The sequence below is a fragment of the Peromyscus eremicus genome, chromosome 5, assembly GCF_949786415.1.
Source record: "Peromyscus eremicus chromosome 5, PerEre_H2_v1, whole genome shotgun sequence".
NCBI classification, from domain to species: domain Eukaryota; kingdom Metazoa; phylum Chordata; class Mammalia; order Rodentia; family Cricetidae; genus Peromyscus; species Peromyscus eremicus.
In genome coordinates, this window is record NC_081420.1 from 126,966,300 (window position 1) to 126,985,437 (window position 19,138).

A 19,138-nucleotide genomic window follows, 5' to 3' on the forward strand; every position below is an offset into this window, starting at 1 on the left:
TTTCTCTGTGTAGCCCTAGTTCTCCTGGAACTTGATTTGTAGACCAGACTGGCCTGGAACTCACAGAGATCTGCCTGCCTCTGCCTCTTGAGTGCTGGAATTAAAGACATGTGTAATCACTATCCAGCTATCACTCCCACTTTACAAGATGAATTTGCACATGAATGTATTATTAGCCCTCTTCTGACCTTAAGCATCAGACATGCATATGGTGCACATACATATACTCTTACACAATACATATAAAATAAATAAATATTTAAAAAGACATATTGTAATTGAGCATTTGAGTAGAAAGCCAAGGCATGCCTATGAAGAAAGATTCTTGACATCTTTAAGTTGGCTTCACAATGTGAACAAAAGAATTTAATTATAAAAACTTATTCCATATATAAGGATTAAGTAAGTAACGCACATAAAATGATAGGGTCATCATGCTTTTCTGAATGCCAAAATCATGATGGTTAATACTATTTAGTCCTGACTGTATTTGTTTTATTCACTGTTCTATTGTTGTGAAGAGATGCCATTACCAAGGCAACTCTGATAAGAGAAAGCAGTTAATTGGGGGCTTGCTTACATTTTCAGAGGTGTAGTCCATTATTATCATAGTGGGGAGCCTGGCATAGTGGGCATGCAAGCAGACATGATGCTGGAGCAGTAGCTACATCTGGATTTGTAGACACACACACACACACACACACACACACACACACACGGGGTAGGGGTGGGACAGAGGAAGAGCAGAGGCAGACAGGTTACCATTGTAGATCAAAGGGTTTGTAGCTGGGTTGGTGTTTACTTTTCTCCTCTGGTAGCACGTACCTTCTAATACCATAAACAAGAGTACTTTCTAATACCATGAACACATGAGAGGGAGAGGGGGAAAGAAAGACTGGAAGACTGGGTTTGGCATAGGCTTTTGAAACCTTAAAGCCCATCACCACTGACACACCTACTCCAGAAAGACCACACCTCCTAATTCTTCTCAAATAGTACAACTCCCTGGTGAATAAGAAGTCAAACATATGGGGTCTATCTTTTTCAAACCACCAAAGTATTTAAGGGAAAGACTAAAAAGACACTAATAAATTAAATGCTTTGGTAGACCTTTATTTCTAGACAAATTAGTCACTATAATACTGCTACAAAGTTAGCTGTTACATCTTTAAATAGCAGGTTATAATCCATATAACCTCAAAGGTTAAGTATAGAATAAGAGACTAGTGTGGAGGGATGGATTTCCCTAGGAAAGGGAACTAGAATAGATAGTTATGGATGGATGGGGGTTGCTGGGGGACTAGAACAAAAAGATTAAACAGGGAGGGGGAAGGAAGAGGAAGTAAGGAAAGGAATACGGGGAGGGACAGCTAAAATTAAGAGCCATTAGAGGGCTTGTATGGAAACCAAATACAGTAGAAGCTTCTTAAAATACACAGATACATGAGAGAAATTGAAATGGAATCACCAAATAATGGGGGAGACAAAGCCTTAACTAGACATCTCTCATCACTAAATGAAATCTCCAGTTCCGGGAATAGGTTATATGTAGTCGAGTTGTTGGCCAAAGGGCTCCATGGACAACCCTAAACAATGTGGCATTGCACCAAGGCTATTGATTGCTCTCCACAAACTGATGATAAGACTCTATTGCTGAAGACAACACCTGTATCACTCAGTAAACATGGAGAAGTCAAGCTGGTGCCTACCTAGACTTGTGTTCCTGGTATTAGAAGGCACTCTGTATGCTACCAGAGAAGAAAGGTGAACACCAACCCATCTACAAACCCTTTGACCTACAATGGTAACCAACCTGCAAGATACACTGGTGCAATAGCAGCACATAAGTTGTGAATAATTGGCCAATAGCTGGTTAGATTTAAGAACCATTTCATGAGATGGAACCCATGCCCAACACTGCTGGAGTGGCCAAGAACCTGAGACTAGATAGGTCAGGAACCACAGGGAACTCCAACTATAGTTCTGTTTAAGGAACAGAGCAATACAATGATTCCTAATGGCAGACTGCTACATTCATACATCAGTGCCTTGCTCAACCATCATCACAGAAGTTTCTTCCTGCAGTCAATGGAAACAAATTCAGGGAACCATAATGGAACAAGTGCAGAGAGCGAGAGACCTTGGAACACTCAGTCCTAAATGGGATGTTCCCATCAAATCCCTCTCCTTAGGACTCAGGGAACTAGTCACAAGAGGAGGTAGAAAGATCCTTAGTGTAGAGGAACTTAAGACCACCAAGGAAACAAGGCCTTCTAAACACCTCAGGATTGACACGCCTGACTCGAGAGACAGCACGCAGCTTCCCTGCATGCGCCTGAGCCCGATGCCTGAGTCAGCACTGAGAGGGCAAGCGTTTCTTGAGCTCCTTCTTTGGCTCTTTTTCTCCTGGTAGCTGGTTGCCTTCATCTTATTCCGGTCTGTTTGTTTTTATTTTATCTTATTTTATTGTTATTTTTAGATGCCTGTATGTATTCTAATGAGAGAGAGAGGAGGGAGAGAGAGAGAGAGAGAGAGAGAGAGAGAGAGAGAGAGAGAGAGAGAAGAGAGAGAAGAGAGAAGAGAGAGAAGAGAGAAGAGAGAGAAAGGGTGTGGTTTGGGGTGTGTGGAGGGTCAGGGAAGATCTGGGAGGAGTTGGGGGAGGTGAAAACCATTATCAAAATATTTTCAATAAAAAAAACTGCCACAAAGAAATAATATCTCGAAAGAATTTCTCCCTAACATGTTTAGTAAAAAACATCTGTAGGCATTAGGAATGTCCTAACATACCTGTAATAAAGCATCCTCTATTTCTTTGTTTCCCTGGTGTCCCATCTTTACCAAAGAACATAAGTAATAATAACAGAAACAACAGAAGCTGTTAGTAAACAGGTCTCTTCATTTTTGCTGATAAAGATCACCTATTATTTAGAACAGAATTGGAGTCATTTCAAACAATGTATTTCACAGTGGATCAGATGGGTCACCTTGTCAGAGAAGCTTAATATGTATAAAAAAAGAATAACAGTAAGAAAAAAGATCCTCATCATTTTTAATATCTGCTTAAGTAAGACTAACATAGTCAAACTTTCTAAGCTTTTCTTACATTTTTCTGAGAAATCCTTTGTGAATGTTTAACCTGGTACAGTGATGCACACCTGTGGTCCAGCATGAGGGAAGGCAGGAGCATCTTTACAATATGAAGGCCAGGCTAGGGAACAACGAGACCCTATCTCAAAATACCACACCACACAGCACACCACAACACAGCATATCATACCACACCCAAACCAAAAACCACACAAAACTTAACCCGACCAAAACCAAACAATAACAACAAAAAGCAATATTTGGACTTCTGCAAATACGTAGAAATTTTTATCAAAAATTCCCTTTGTTATCTTTTAAATCTGCAGGTTAACGATGTCTCTCAGTTCCGAATAGACTGGGCAGTTGAAAATGTAATATGCTAGCCCTGTTTAGGTACCATCTGCTGCCAAAGTCTGACCATTCACTCAACAGATACCCATTGAGTCCCCATTTGGTGCTATGATCTGCTCTAGCCACCTGAGAAGTGACATAGAACAGGACACCAAAAATCTGCCTTCATCAAGTTTAATCTTCTAGTATGGAATGACACAGCAAAGACCATGAATACATGACATTTTAGCAGGTGACAGGACTCTGGAGAAAAAAGTATACGGAACACAGGCCAAGGAGAGTACTCAAAGAGGGATTCTGAATACAGCAGGAATAACTGAAATTTAACACAATCTCAATAAAGTATTAGGGAGATAAATTTGGAGAAGTAACTGAAACTGCGCAACTCACTGAACACTTGTCTCAAGTGTGTGTGTGTGTGTGTGTGTGTGTCTGTGTGTGTGTCTGTGTGTGCGTTTGGGCAGGGTACAGCTCAGTTGACAGTGTGTCTGACCTTCAATCACAAGTCTGGGCAAGGGCAATGGGGGAAGGAGGGCAGGGTAAAGGGAGAGGGACCGAAGACAGCAAGTTAGGGACAGACATGGCCAGTTCAACCATGAGGCAATACAGGCCAGGAGACAATTTACATGAACTTTTTATATGAACATTTAGAGAACTTTCCTAGTTCTTGAAATGATGTGGAGTCCCTGGAAGATTTTGAAAAGAGTGCCATGACTTGATTCATACTTCTAATTGGAGTGCAGTCATTTGTGAAAAACAGCCATAGAAGGGTGGGGGGGAGGAATGAGTATCTGTTACTGGGATAAATCAGAGGAGAAAGATGGGGCCTTGGGCCTGGCTGGGTACCATGGAGGCAGTTAGTAGGGACCAGATTGTATAACTTTAAATGTAGAATGAACAGAATTTCCTAACAGTCTTAGTATTAGGTTTATAAAAAAAGGCAGCTAACATGACTTCAATGTTCTGTCACAGAAGGTAGAACTACAGAGCTGCTGTTAATGAGATGGGAAAGTTAGGGCATGCAGGTTTAGGAGGAAAGATCAGGGATGGAATTTGAGAAACAGAGCCTGCAGTGTATATCAGACACACACAGGTAGAGGTGGCTCACAGGTAGATGTAGATGAGGTTTGAACCCATAGAATTTGGAGATTTATCAGTTTCTTATCCTGGCATGGAATGATTAATATGTAGATGATGTTTAAAGCATGGGAACATCAAGTATGTAAAAGGAAAGAATAAAGAGATTGTATGCTTGGGCCAGAAATGCTGTTGCATTTTAAAATATCTGAGCTATAAATTAGCACATTAAAAGTGTCAAGTTTAAGTTTCTGAAGATAGAGTAAGTGGAGTGGTACCTTATGACAATAAGCTGTTTCTCAAGCTATATGGCCAAACTGATAATGCATGCTTGCTTGTATGTATATACATCCATTGCCTCAAAGATTTTCATTGTAAAATCAAACTCCTAAATCAAGATTATAATGAAAGGTCCATGCAGTCAAGGGCCTAGATTCTAATACTGCTCTTCTGTTTTGAAGGCAGGAGCTAAGCAGATGGCACGCTGATTTCTTTTGCTTGAATAATGTGATGTAATAGGGTCCAGGCAAATGATAGCCAGTTCTGCTATGCATGGAGGGATAGGCCACGAGACTAGAAGCTGGACTTGATTTTCTTGAGAAATCTTATTTTATCTTATTGAAGTAGATGGAATGATCAGAATGACAAGATCAGATTATAACATACAATGATTCAGTATTTTAAATCATTCAAATTCATGAGTCTATTTAGGAAACTATAGTAGACATGAATCAGAATTGTCAGTGGTTACCAATTAAGTTCCTTATATTAACAGAATAATGGAACTTTAAAGAGATTATGAAAAGTGAGCAGCCTATAAGGAAAAACAGCAATCTATACAGGAAGTCACAGAAATTGTTAATTCACTTAGGGAAAAAATCTATTTCAATGATGATGATAATCTGAGATATGCATGTCAAAATCATGATAAAATAATCTATTTTTATCTACCAAATTGGCAATAATTCAACAAAGGTAACAGCAATAGCAAAGGTGGGAACCTGAATTCACGTGAGTTTTGCTGCAGGGCAACATGGCAGCATTTGCCTACTCGGAAATGCTCAGACTTGTTTACCATGCATTTCATTTTCAGGACCTCGTATTGAGGAACATGTGAGAAGTGTGGACAAAGTAAGGCACTAGAGCAATATGCAATCAATACATAGCCACAAGTTGGAAACAGTTGTTCTGAAAAGGATTAGTTAGGTAAACATGCTATAATAATACAGTGGATAAGAGTCTTAAAAACAAAATATTTTCTGGTAATTTTTTAATAAACAAATAAAAATGATTAAAAAGAAAATCTATTATTTATTATTGAGAATTCATTTCCCATATTTCATGCCTTGTCTACCACAGAAGTTCAGTTTACATACGAAAAATTTCAAGAATGTACTCCTTGTAAAGATGTTATACCTTATAGAATGAGGGTACTACAGACAAGGAGACTATATATCCTACCATTTTAAGACTGTTCATAGACTCTTAGACTCACTGTGAACTGCTACTATCCCCCTTTATTACACAATACTTTGTAATCAATATGCATTTATTTCATTCACCATTCATTAAACTAGACTTACGAGCTTTTCCCAATAAACTAAAACTTTAATGGCTGAAAGTACTTTGTACCATCACTGCATCTCCTATAGGCTTCATAAGGAAAAGGTACCAATATATGTTTGCTAAAGTACTTCATGAGCAGAAATAGTTTTTGAATAAAATATAACACTAATAATTATGAGTTTTACACTTTCTCATTCATTTTAACTTCCAAAAGATGACTCATTAACAAACATTGCCTTAGTTAGTATAGGGAAAAGGGGCTGGCTAAAGAAACCCTCCCTGACCCTGGAGCCCAGAATTAGGGAAAGATGGCTCAGATAAGGTCAATGAAAGAAACACAGTTTGGCTCAAATCAGAGCCATCTCTGGCCCTGGCCAACTGACTTGTGAAACCAACCAATCACAGAGCAGGACAGTAGGATCCTGGCCCTAGGGCCCAGGACCAGTGAAAGAAACACAGCCTGTGTTTGGGACCTGAGCCAGAGAAAATGAAACATGTCCTGACTCTGAAACCAGTACCAAAGAAACACTCTTGGCCCCTAGAATCAGAGTCACTGAATGAAATGTGCCCTGGCCTTAGAGGTAGTGTCAAAAAGCCAAGAAAGGCCAGTAAAGAAACACAGTTTGGCCCTGAAATCAGGGCCATCTCTGCCCCTTGCCCACAAAACTGGCCAATCCCTGGGCAGAAAAAAACTAACCAATCATGGATTGACTCCCTCCACAGGACATCCTATATAAACTGCCCTGCCTGGTCAGTTGTGAGCTGTTTTCTCCACCCTGGTAGAGGCAGCTACTCTCCTGGACTCCTCCTTCCCAAATAAATCTCTTTCTCACTGGTGCACAGAAGAACCTTGCTGGGACATCCCATAGTGCATTGAGCAAGTGGGGAGCTGAACAGAAGAACCTTGCTAAGACATCCCATAGTGGATTAAGCAAAGGGGAGCTGAACAGAAGAACCTTGCTAAGACATCTCATAGTGGACTGAGCAAGAGAGAGCTGGTAACACTGAGCCAGAGGAGATTATGGCTCTCCAGGAGAGGAGCAAGATTGCTACATCCTGTGGGGAGACCATCCCCCATCACACCAGGTATACCTTGACTTTCCCGAAGAGTCAGGATACCCTTCCCTACTGAAGCAATTCCAGCCGTCAGAGCTGTGCTAAACAGCTCCCGGTGTCTGGGACACCTTCAGGGCAGAGCTGTTCTGAGCAGCTCGAGGTGTCCGGGATACCTCGCCCTCCAGGGCTTAACTGTCTCCTTGCAGTTCAGCCATCAGAGCTGTCCTAAGCAGCTCAAGGTGTTGCCTGACTCCCCAGGTAGTCAGGACACCAAACCCACAGAGCTGCAAAACTCACCTTTTGCAACCAATTTACCTATAGTTAGGGTTTCTATTGCTGGATTTAAACACCACAACCTAAAGCAACTTAGGGAGGAAAGGCTTTATTTTGCTTATAATTCTAGTAACAGTTCATCATTGAGGACAGTGAGGGCAGTAACCTCCTGACAGAATATGGAGGCAGGAGCTGATGCAAAGGCTATGGAGTATGGAGGCAGGAGCTGATGTGGAGGCCATGAGGGGTGCTGCTTACTGACTTGCTCCCCATGGCTTGCTCACCCTGCTTTCTTATGAGCACCAGGACCACTAGCCCAGGGTGTCACCATCCACCACAGGCTGGGCCCTCCCCAGTTACCAATGAAGAAAATGCCTTATAGGCTCTTGCCTATAGCCCCATTTTATGGAAGCATTTTCTCAATTGTGATTCCCTTCTCTGAGATGACCCTACCTTGTTTCAAGTTGACATACATAGCACAGTTTTTACATTTCATACAAAATATTTTCACCCTCTCCTAGTGCTGAGGATTTAACTCAGTGCTTCCTCATATTTGTAAAGCCACTGCACCATTCCCTAGCCCACTGTGGTGGTCTGAATAAAAATGGCCACCATAGGCCCATAGGGAGTGGCACTTTCAGGAGGTGTAGCCTTGTTGGAGTGGATGTGGCTTTGTTGGAAGAGACGTGTCACTAGGGGTGGGTTTGAGGTCTCAGATGCTCAAGCGAGACCCAGTGTGGCATTCACTTCCAGGCCTGCAGATCCAGATGTAGAACTCTTAGCTATCTCTCCAGCACCTTGTCTTCCTGCACCCTGTCATGCTTCCTGCTATGACAATAATGGACTAAACCTCTGAACTGTAAGTCAGCCCCAGTTAAATGTTTTCCTTTATAAAAGTTGCCGTGGTCATGGTGTTTCTTCACAGCAATAGAAACTCTTAACTAAACTCTAACTAAGACATCCATCAACAGAATTATTTAATTCAAAAATCTAATTCCTATGAATCATTTCATAATGAAATTTACATGGCATATTTTGCTGCTTGTATAAAAATTCCCAACAAATTTTAAGAACTCATTTCAATGTAAAATCAATATTATTTAAGGAAATCTAATACTACTTTGCAAGACAAGCCTTTCCTCACAAAGAAATTGTGAGAAAAGAGAGGGACTGTGAGAAAAAATGATAGCAAGTAAGCCTGTAACTAAAGGATTTCCTTTTTTTTTTTAAAAAAAAAAAAAAAAAAAAGAGTGTTTAAGACTGACTTTCATTACAGTCCACTCAGAATCTTTCCTGGAAGTTTTGTAAGATTTAGCAAACCAGAGAAGCTACACTAGAAAATTTGCTGTTTCACCAATGCCTTGTTTTTTGATCCAAATGTGCATTCAAGGACCCAGCAAGTTAGAACCATAAAACGCTTAGCAGAACAGGAACCTTTTTTCTTTATTTTAAAGTGGTAAGATGCAGAGTGTACTTACTTGGGTGCTACACTTTTCTTAACATTTGCAAATTATATGTTAACAATGAAAATGTACTAGAAGAATTCAGTCAACAACTAACAAAAGGTTATGAAATCTTATTTCCTGCCTCAAAAAAAGTGTTTCATCATAGAATACTTTTTTTGTAAACATTATTGCTTCTATTTTGTGTGTGTGTTGCATGTGCCATGGCGAACATGGGGAGGTCAAAGGGGAATCGGCAGGAGTCAGTTCTCTTCCTCTCTCACATGGGTCCCTGGGATTGAACTCAGATCATCAGGCTTGGCTGCAGGTGCCTTTAATTACTTTGTTTTCTTGCCAGCCATGGAATACTTTTGGTTTTTGAGACAGTCTGTGTAGCCCAGGCTAGCCTGGAATTTGTTATCTTCCTGCCTTGGCTGAGTGCTAGGGTTATAAGCAAACATTAGCACATCTGGCTACATGATACTTTTAAAAGGAGATATATACTGTTAGCAGCGACCAGGCCTGATTTAATAAGTTGCAATTAGTTTCCGATTTGCAATGTTATTGAAAATTTGGATTATGAGTCTCTGACTGCCCAAAGTTGATGGGATGAGAGAATAAACATCTTTAATCACTTATTTTGCCTGTCTTAACTGTACTTCAGGTGACTAAAGAGATGATAGCAGGAGTTCTTTTTATTAACAGACAATTCCAGCTAATTCTTATATAGAGGTGTGAAAGACATTGTGCCACTCCAACTGAAACAAGGGCTCTGACAATGACTGCCATGCTGCCTAGAACCATGAGGGGATTATACTGATCTGTGCTCAGTAGCTTGAAAAGACTATTTAGTTTTAGCACTAGCATTGTAACACAGAAAAAAATTACGCATTTTCTTAATGAAGTGAAACACAGACTAAGGTCAAGACTCTAAATCTAACCACTGAAACAAAAGGACAGAGTAACACAGTAACACTATGGGGACACACATCTTTTTTTTGTTTTTGTTTTTGTTTTTTGTTTTGTTTTCGAGACAGGGTTTCTCTGTGCATCTTTGCGCCTTTCCTGGAACTCGCTTTGTACACCAGGCTGGCCTCGAACTCACAGAGATCCGCCTGCCTCTGCCTCCTGAGTGCTGGGATTAAAGGCGTGCGCCACCACCACCTGGCGGGGACACATGTCTTAGTTTGGGTTTCTATTGCTATGAAGAGAAACCATGACTACAGCAACTCTTATAAAGGAAAACATTTAATTGGGTGGCTTACAATTCAGGGGTTCAGTCTATCATCATCATGGTGAGACATGGTGGCATAAAGGTAGACATGGTGCTGGAGAGGTGGCTGAGAGTTCTCCATCTTGTGCAAGCAACAGAAAGTGAACTCAGATACGGGGAGTGGCTTGACCATATATGAAACCTCAAAGTCCACCTCCATAGTGACACACTTCCTCCAACAAGGCCATACTTACTCCAACAAAGCCACATCTCCTAATAGTGCCACTCCCTTCGGCGCCATTTTCTTTCAAACCACAACAGACTCAGAAAAGAGAAGCCGGGCGGTGGTGGCGCATGCCTTTAATCCCAGCACTCGGGAGGCAGAGCCAGGCGGATCTCTGTGAGTTCGAGGCCAGCCTGGGCTACCAAGTGAGTTCCATTTGCATGATATTCTCTTTAGGTCCAGATTTTATTTACAAAAATTTAGGAGTATATAGGGTTATTCTGAATAATGGCTGAATATTTACTATTAAATTATTAGTATAAAACATTTTGGTTTCAGAATAATCTACTAATGGAGATAAAGGAAACTTTTTCTTGGGTTATGAGAGATGGCTCAGTTGGTCAAGAGCACTTGCTGCTCTTTCAGAGGATCATGGTTAAGTTTCAGGACCCAACATGGTGGTTTACAATCATTTGAACTCCAGGATCCAGTGCCCTTTTTTGGCCTCATTGGGTACTAGCATGCATGTGGTGCATGACGTACATGTAGGTAAAACTCTTATACACACTAAATAAAAATAAATAAACCTTTAAAATACTTATATTCTTATTTAGAAGTACATATTGAAGTATTCACAAGTGAAATGATAAGTTTGTGATTTTCTTTGAAGTTTTCTGGGGTGAAGGGACATGTAGGTAGTATATAGATAAAAATTATCTACATATATGTAGCATTTATAATTCTTAAAGCTAGGTAATGGGTAAATGTGTACATATCACAGTATTATATGTTTAAAATCTCCCACAATAAAGAATTTTCAGGCCCAAAGAAGTAGCTCCGTGGTAAATTAGCCAGCAAGTGCAGCACCACAGTCAACAACAGTTCTTAAATGCCCCTTTTCAGTAAACAAGAGAAATAATTTTCAGCCATTAATTTTATGGTATTTATTAGTAAAAAATTTAAATGTAAAGGGAAAGAAATATTGAGCAACAATGTCCAAATTATCAAAAATTCCTAAACAGTGAAGAATTCAAATTACCAGGTGGTTAACATGCAACAAAAGCTGTAAGAAGTAAGGTCATATTTATCACACTAAATACTTCCTCTTATTTCCAGGATATTAACCTTAGGCTACTTATTTTACATTGTAACTTTTTAAAGGTTTGATCATAGCATAGTGGAATTAAGAAATGATTTTTAATGTGATATAAAATCCCATCATTCTTAGGCAGATCAAAACAAATGTTTCATTTCTGTACAACTCACCTGCTGTAAAGTCTTCAGTCAGATCAATAAATGCATGAGAGTGTGGATTCCTCATTTTACTTTTAGTAGTCAAGGCAGGATGCCAAGATAAATTTCTAAAATATAAAAAAAAATTTTTCTTAGGGAAAGTACCAAGTAAGTACTGTACTAAAGTATAAAAATATTGGCATATGATCAATTAAAATATTTTTCATAATAATTAAAAATTATTTCATATACTATAAAATTGACATTTTTAATATTTACAGTGTAAAGTCCTTGCTTCTCGCAAAGTCCAAAACATTTTCATTTGAAAAAGAAATTTCGGATGCATTAGTCACTACCCATTTCTTTCCTTTGGCAACCACTAATTTGGACCTTAATATTTCCCAACCCAGGCCGCTGCACATAAATGTACACACAACAGATGGCACTTTATGTGCAGCTTCACTAAATTTCAAGTTCATTCACACTGCATTCATCAGAACTGCATTCTTAATCTGGGTGTGGTGGCATCTGAGAGGCAGTGGCAGGCAGATTTCTGTGAGTTTAAGCCCAGCCTGCTCTACATAGTGAGTACCAAGCAAGTCAGAGCTATTCACTTGGACTGTTTCAAAAAACCAAAACAATAAATCCTTCTTGTTTAAAACACAAACAACAACAACAAAAACAAGGTTTCTCTGTGTAGCACTAGCTGTCCTGGAACTCACTCTGTAGACCAGGCTGGCCTCAAACCCAGAGATCTGCCTGCCTCTGCCCTTTGAGTGCTGGGATTAAAGGTATGCAATACCACTGCCCGGCAAACCCTGAATTATCTTTCAGCGGACTTAACATTCTGCTGTATGGGTTTACAGTTTGTTTACTCAGTCATCTGGTGAGGGACATCCGGTTGCTTCTACTTTTGCTTGTTCATTTTTAAGATTTTTTGTTGGATGAAATGTTTTGGAGTACAATTGCTGGGTTATAATGTTTACTTTTTGAGGAACTATGCAAACTATTTCCCAAGGTGATTTTACTATCTTGTATTACTATCCTGTAGCAGAGAAGGAATGTTTTTTTACTGCTGAATCTTTGAAAATTTGCCCACCAACCCAGAAGAGTTGCTTTGTGTTTTACTCATGGCTAATGAGCTCAAGCATATTCATGTGTTTCTTGACCATTAATAACTGTTCATATCCTCTGCTGATATATCAATTGTGTCTTTCTTTGCTTGGTTACTGATTCATTAGAGTTCTTTTGATATTAGATGTTAGACATCACTGTTTTCCAATCTCAGGGTGTCTTTCAATTTCTTGATGGTGATCTTAGAAATAAGTTTTTAGTTTTGATGAATCCCACTCCATCTACTTGTCTTTTTGTTACTTATTCTTTTGGTACTATATAATGTAATGAAGACTTATGTGTTCTTCTAAAAGATTTATGGTTTTAGCTCATATTGGCCTTTGATTCTTTTGTAAAATAAGAAAGCAAATAATTTTATTACATAAAAGTTGTTTAAAGAATGATGATTATTTAGAGCATGATAGAGAATGGATTTGAAGTCTATTTCACAATATATGCAAAATATTAAGTCAAAATATACCCAAAAGGTAAAACTATACAATTCCTAGAAGTAAATGCAAAGAAGATACTAATGTCTTTGGATATGGCAAGGAAAATTATTTGTCCTGAGACAGAGTCTCATTATGTATCCAAGACACCTAGAACTCACAGAGATCTACTTGCCTCTGCCTCTCTAGTGCAGGGATTAAAGATATGTAACATCATGCCCTTGGCAAGGAATTCATAAATCCTGTCTCCCTCACCATCACCACCCAACAAAAGCAAACAGATGAGGGCTGGAGAGACGGCTTAGTGGTTAAGAACAGTTACTCTTGCAGAGGACTGGGGTTTGATTCCCAGCACGCACTTGGCAGCTCACAGCCATTCCTAATTACATTTCTAGGGATTTGAAGCCCTTTTCTGACTTCCTCACGTACTAGGCATGTATGTGGTGCACAGACATACACTCAAACACTAAATAAAATAAATACATCTTTAAAAGCAAATAGATAAACTATACCATTAGAAATATAAATAACTGTATGCATCAAAGGAAGGTGAAAGGACTATGTACTTTTATGTCAACTTGACACAGGCTAGAATTGTAAGGTAAAAACCACAATTGAAAATGCCCCATTACATAGGCCTACGGGCATTTTCTTGATTTGTGATTGATGTGGAAGAGCCCTGTGGCACTGTGGGTGGTGCCACTCCCAGGCTGGTGTCCTGGGAACTATAAGAAAGCAGGCTGAGCAAGTCATGAAGGATCAAGCTAGTAAGCATGTTCCTTCATGGTTTCTGCTTCAGTTCCTGCCCTGACTTCCCTGAATGATGGATTACAAGCTGTAAAATGAAATAATCCCTTTCCTCCTCAAGTTGCTCTTGGTCACAGTGTTTATCACAACAATAGAAAAGTAATTAAGACAGAAGATTATTACTAGGAGTGGGGTATTGCTATGATAGACCTGACCATGTTTTGGGGATGATTACAGAAAGACTCTGAGCCAGAAAAGACACTGAGTGTTTAGAACTTAATGAGCTGTTGTGGGAATGTAGAATAATTCTGAGAGAAGTACAGATAATAAAGACCTGGCCTGTCAAGTTTCAAAATCCCACCAATACTCTATCATGGTGGCTCATGCGGTACTTTGAATTCAGAACCCACTAAAATTAAACCTTTGCTTTCCTGGGATAACTGATACTGGTCAGTTGGGGCTGAAGAATTCGCTGTGACTAAGAAGATAGCAGCATCATTGAGGCAAAATCTTCTGGGAATGTTTCCTCAGGGTCAGTACAAAGAAGCTATGATCCAGAAGGGGCCAAGACTATACCACATGTTGGCAGTAAAGCCTGGTAATACGTAAGAGTTTCCCAGGTGGTACTGGTCATGAAGGCTTGAAGGGATCAAGTACAGCAGCAGAGGCTTGCACTGTGAGCGACTAGGAAAGGCCACTGGTGAAGAAACAGCCTTAGTTGAAGTGGAAGCCCTGGGACTGAAGAGGACATGGAGAGAAGCTGAGGCTAAGGACCATATGGCAGAGTCAAAGTCCCAGAAGAGTCCAGGAGAGGCTATTGGTGAAGGTGCATCCCAGCTACATTGAAGACCTCAGCATTTGGAGATGCCAGTACCATGGCACAACTACCAAGAATAGCAGCAGTTATAGAGTGGAGTTGGCCTGAGCCTTTGACGTAAGCTATGACAAGGCTTTGAAGCCTAGAAGATTGTGAGTCTCAGAAGTTTGACACTGAGCTTTATAATGCTGTGTAAATTTTTGGTTTGAATGTAACTGTGCCTGGTTCTTTGTCTTTGAGTAAATAGTATTTAACTTAGTTTTGATTTTGCAGGAGCCCACAGTTAGAGACTTTGGAAGTTTTGAGAGGCTTTGGGTGTTTTAAAGAGACTGAACTTTTAATGTACTTGAATTTTTAAAGACTGGGAGTTTGGAAGTTATTTTCGTGTTTTATATTGTAATGTTGTTATTAATATGAGGCCTTGGAGATGGACAATAAAGGAAAGGTTATAGTTGAATAGTGATGTGTTTGTATGTCAAGTTGACAAGGAGTCAATTGTGCTGCCTGGTGTTTATGTCAACTTGGTACATGCTAGTGTATATGCATGCATGTGTAAGTGCATGTGGAGGCCCAAGGTTAACAGTGGGAGTTGTCTTTGATAACTTTCCACCTTAAACATCGAGCAGTGTCTATAGATGAACCCAGAACTAAATGTCTGGTTTAGCCTGGCTCGCCTGGAAATTCTATCTCCCACTTGCTGGGATCATAGGAGGCCACTATGCCCAACCAGGCTTTTGTATGAAATCTAGGGATCTATTGTCTTTAGGCTCCCATGGCATATGCTTTACCCAGTGAACCACTACTCATCCTACAATCTATTTTTAAAATGGGCAAAGGACTAAAAACTTCCCCAAAGACATAGAACTGTTGGGTATGGTGATGAATGCCTCTAATTCAAGCATTCCGCAGACTAAGGCAGAGGTTAATAAATTTGATGCCAGCCTGGGTAACATGAGTTCCTGGTCAGCCTAGGCCAGCTGAGACCTTGTCTCAAAAACCCAAACTAAACAAAAACAAAACACTCCCATCAAAACCCAAATCAACAACAATAAAATAGAAACTAAGCCAAGGGGCTGGAGATATGACTCAGTGGTTAACAGAGCGTACTGCTCCTGCAGAGGACCCTAGTTCAGTTCCCAGCACCTACACCAGGCAACTCACAACTGCTCATAACTCCACCTCCAGGAAATCCTATGCCTTTAGCCTCTGTGGACACCTGCAATCACAGGCACAATATAAACACATATATAACTTAAAATAATAAAAATAATAAATCTTAAAATAATAAACAAGGAAAACAAAAGAACTGGCTACTCCATACATTGAAGATGCACATCATAATTGATCATTAGGGAAATGCTAATTAGAGCCACCATAAGAAATCACTTTACCATCACCAGAATGGTGATTGTAAGCTGCTTTGGGTATTAATTAGGGAAGCTTCTCTTTACAATGGATGGCAGTGAATGAATACAGAGACTTGGTTGCTCAAGGTGCTAAAAATAATGCTGTCCACACAAGACTGAATTTGCCAACAGCCAGTCATAGATGGAGGAGGGGCTCTTGGGGTCCACCTCCCTGCTGAACTACTGGATGCTAATGGATTCTGGGAGAGAGAGAGTCATTGTCTTCAGATCTGTATCTACTGGTAACTCCACCAGGAACCAAGGTTTCTATTTGTGGCTGATTTTGGTATTTTTGGAAAGCAAAAAGATAGAACAAAGTAATTTGTTCTTAGAAGGCTGAATGTGGGAAAAGAATAAGTACTTGTCCAGTAAAAACTTTCTCTCCCTAAAGCAAGAAACAGCAGCCTCTTCTTTAGAATCTTTGTTTACATTCAATTTAGCACACACATAATCTTTTAAGTTAGACTAGAGAGTAAAATCAAAACCAAATAGCATACAAATTAGCTTCAATTGAATTAAAAGCAGGTTTTCTGACACTGACCTCAATGAGACTGATCATGTAACTATGCTTCAAGAAGCTACAGGTCTCATTCCCATAGTCTCTAGTTTATTTGAAGGAAGTTATAGCTTATATATTTCAACAATTCCATTTGTGACATTTTGTCCTGGGGCTTACTTAACTAACTGTATATTTATACTTCCTATTAACAGTAAAGAAAAGGTCACAGAGTGACAGACTTTGACTGAAATTCAGCACAAATATGTGTTTGACCCACAGTTCCTCAAACGTCTTGAGTTTTCACTGCTGTAATAAACAATAAAACTACCCAAGCCCTCAACTTATCAGATGTCACACCAACATCTAGATTTCTACCATCTTTTGGAATATAAGGAGGTCAGATGGCCAGTGGATTTTTTAGACTGAGCTGCAGTTTGACGCAGCCAGAAACTGACAAAATGATCAAATCCTGACAAACCAATCACTTCCTCTGCTTCCTTCTGAGTCCCTCTTGATATCCGAACAGGAAACTCCTAAAAAGTACTCATTATACTCTAGCTTTCTTTAATGTTTCAATTTCTTCACAGTGCTTTAAGTTTTCTATTTGTCAATGCTCTACTGTTTTTACATGGGCATCACTTAAAAGGTAGTAACTAACTAACCCTTAGAGTTTAATTTATATGCAATGTCCATTTACCATTCTGAGAGCTGATGAAGAACGGGAGACAGGGAAGAGCTGTTGTTTATTTTGGCAGTGCATTTTAGGATGGTCCAATCATAAGTAAATTACTTAAAATCTATAGTTGATAATAAAATTTACTTCTCTCATCTTTGAAATTGCCCTATGTGCACATCACAGTCTTCTAGAAATAAGAAGCAGGCAGCATATTTTGCAGGCAAGTGAACAAATACAAACTGTAATCTCATGTAAATGTTCAGCTGCTCTTGAAGTTTACTGTCACACACTGCTGCTGATTAAAACAGAAGGAAGGCTAGAGATGAAAATAAAATGGAGAGTTCCAAGCCAATATTAAGTTTACTCACTAACACTTCTTGACCTTTATAGATTTCAATTAACTTCCCCCCACAGAAAACATAATTATGTCAAATGTTCTAATTTGTGGGCATCATCACCTTTTATCTCAAAGAATAGCATTTATCAAAGGATGAATTTACATGTAATTAATGCCAAGGTAGCTTTTGGTTGCCTATGGTAACAGCTATTTGAAATGACTTCTAATCTACCCACTTATCAAAGATCACCTCATCACTGAATGCGAACTATTTAAGAAATTCTAGTCACAGCAGATAATAAGAGATAGGGTTTGGCACAAAAATGAATATCCAGAAGGCTTCAGATATCCCCCCCCCCTTTTTTTTTGCAATACAATGTAATAATTCATTTAACAAGTATAATGAAAGACATAGTGGTCCTTCAGTAAATGTATGTTCACTGAGGCCTAGTGTCTTTCTTTCAGAGTACAATAATTAAATGAGTATAAAAATCAGAAATAATAGCATTTTCTCATTTCATTAAACATAAAACTTATGACATTAATAAAAGGAATGGATATACTATGAAAAGTTGTTCAAAACTTGAAAACAATGAATTTCTTAATGATCTTGACAAACAATAAATAAAAATCCCCTCTAGTTATTCTCGGTGCTTTATCTTTAGAGTAGGTACATCATAACAGGAAAGTGGCCTTTCATCCCAAAGGATGATGACAAAGACTTCCAGAGGTAATCAGAATGCCCCCTTATACTTTCAAACCCACAGATCAAACTTTATATCTTTCCTTTCATATTTAATGAGCTCCCCTCCTCTTTTAAGACAGTGACTCACGCTGGCCTGAAGTTTCCTGTGATCTTCCTGTTTCTGCCTCCAGGTACTGGGGTTACAGGTGTGAAGTACCATGCCCAACAATGGGCATTGTTTTTAGAGTTGGTGGCAAGTGCTCTTACCTGCAGAGTCATAGCACAGGCTACTACTGATGTTTAGAGACCGGTCTCACTCTGTTGTCCAGGCTGGCTGGGGACTCACTACAAAGCCCAGGATCTTGGCAACTCTCCTGCCTCAGCAGACCAAGTACTAGCTAGTATTAGTGGCATGAGCAACCATGCCTAGTCTACCATAACACTTTTCACGATAACCAGTTACTAATTTCATGGTGAAATGTTACTATCAAATTTCACTGGACAAAACCTATAAAACTATGCTTTTCTGAAAAGATGATAATTTTTCTGAATGACTGCTACAAATACACTTCTAAAGTTGGGGTGTGAGGCAAAGGGAGGTGGAGAATCTTCAGAGCACCTTAAACCATCCACTCAGATTCACACAGATCCTAAAACAAAGCACTGTGAAGAATCTCAGAGAATCTTAGGTTGATCCAATTGATCCCTCCAAATTGTATGGTAGGACTGTAGGAGACAAAATCAGATGTTTATAGGACTATAGCATAACCCTTGAAATGCAGAATAAAAATAGTAAGTCATTTATTAAAACGTTTCATTATTTGTATGGATTAATTTTATAAATACAAGATTTTGGAGAAATGATTTATTTTTAATAGTAAATTTTTT

At 39.3% G+C, this 19,138-nt stretch overlaps 1 protein-coding gene across 2 annotated transcripts in view; it reads right to left on the reverse strand.

Annotated features, from left to right (window-relative positions):
• Positions 1 to 19,138, reverse strand: part of Itfg1 (integrin alpha FG-GAP repeat containing 1) — a 147,158-nt gene that overhangs the window by 102,283 nt on the left and 25,737 nt on the right. For both annotated transcript variants that reach the window (XM_059264499.1, XM_059264500.1), the window contains exon 6: positions 11,555 to 11,649. In XM_059264499.1, coding sequence (XP_059120482.1) covers positions 11,555 to 11,649 — 95 coding nt within the window. The remainder of the gene's footprint in view (positions 1 to 11,554; positions 11,650 to 19,138) is intronic.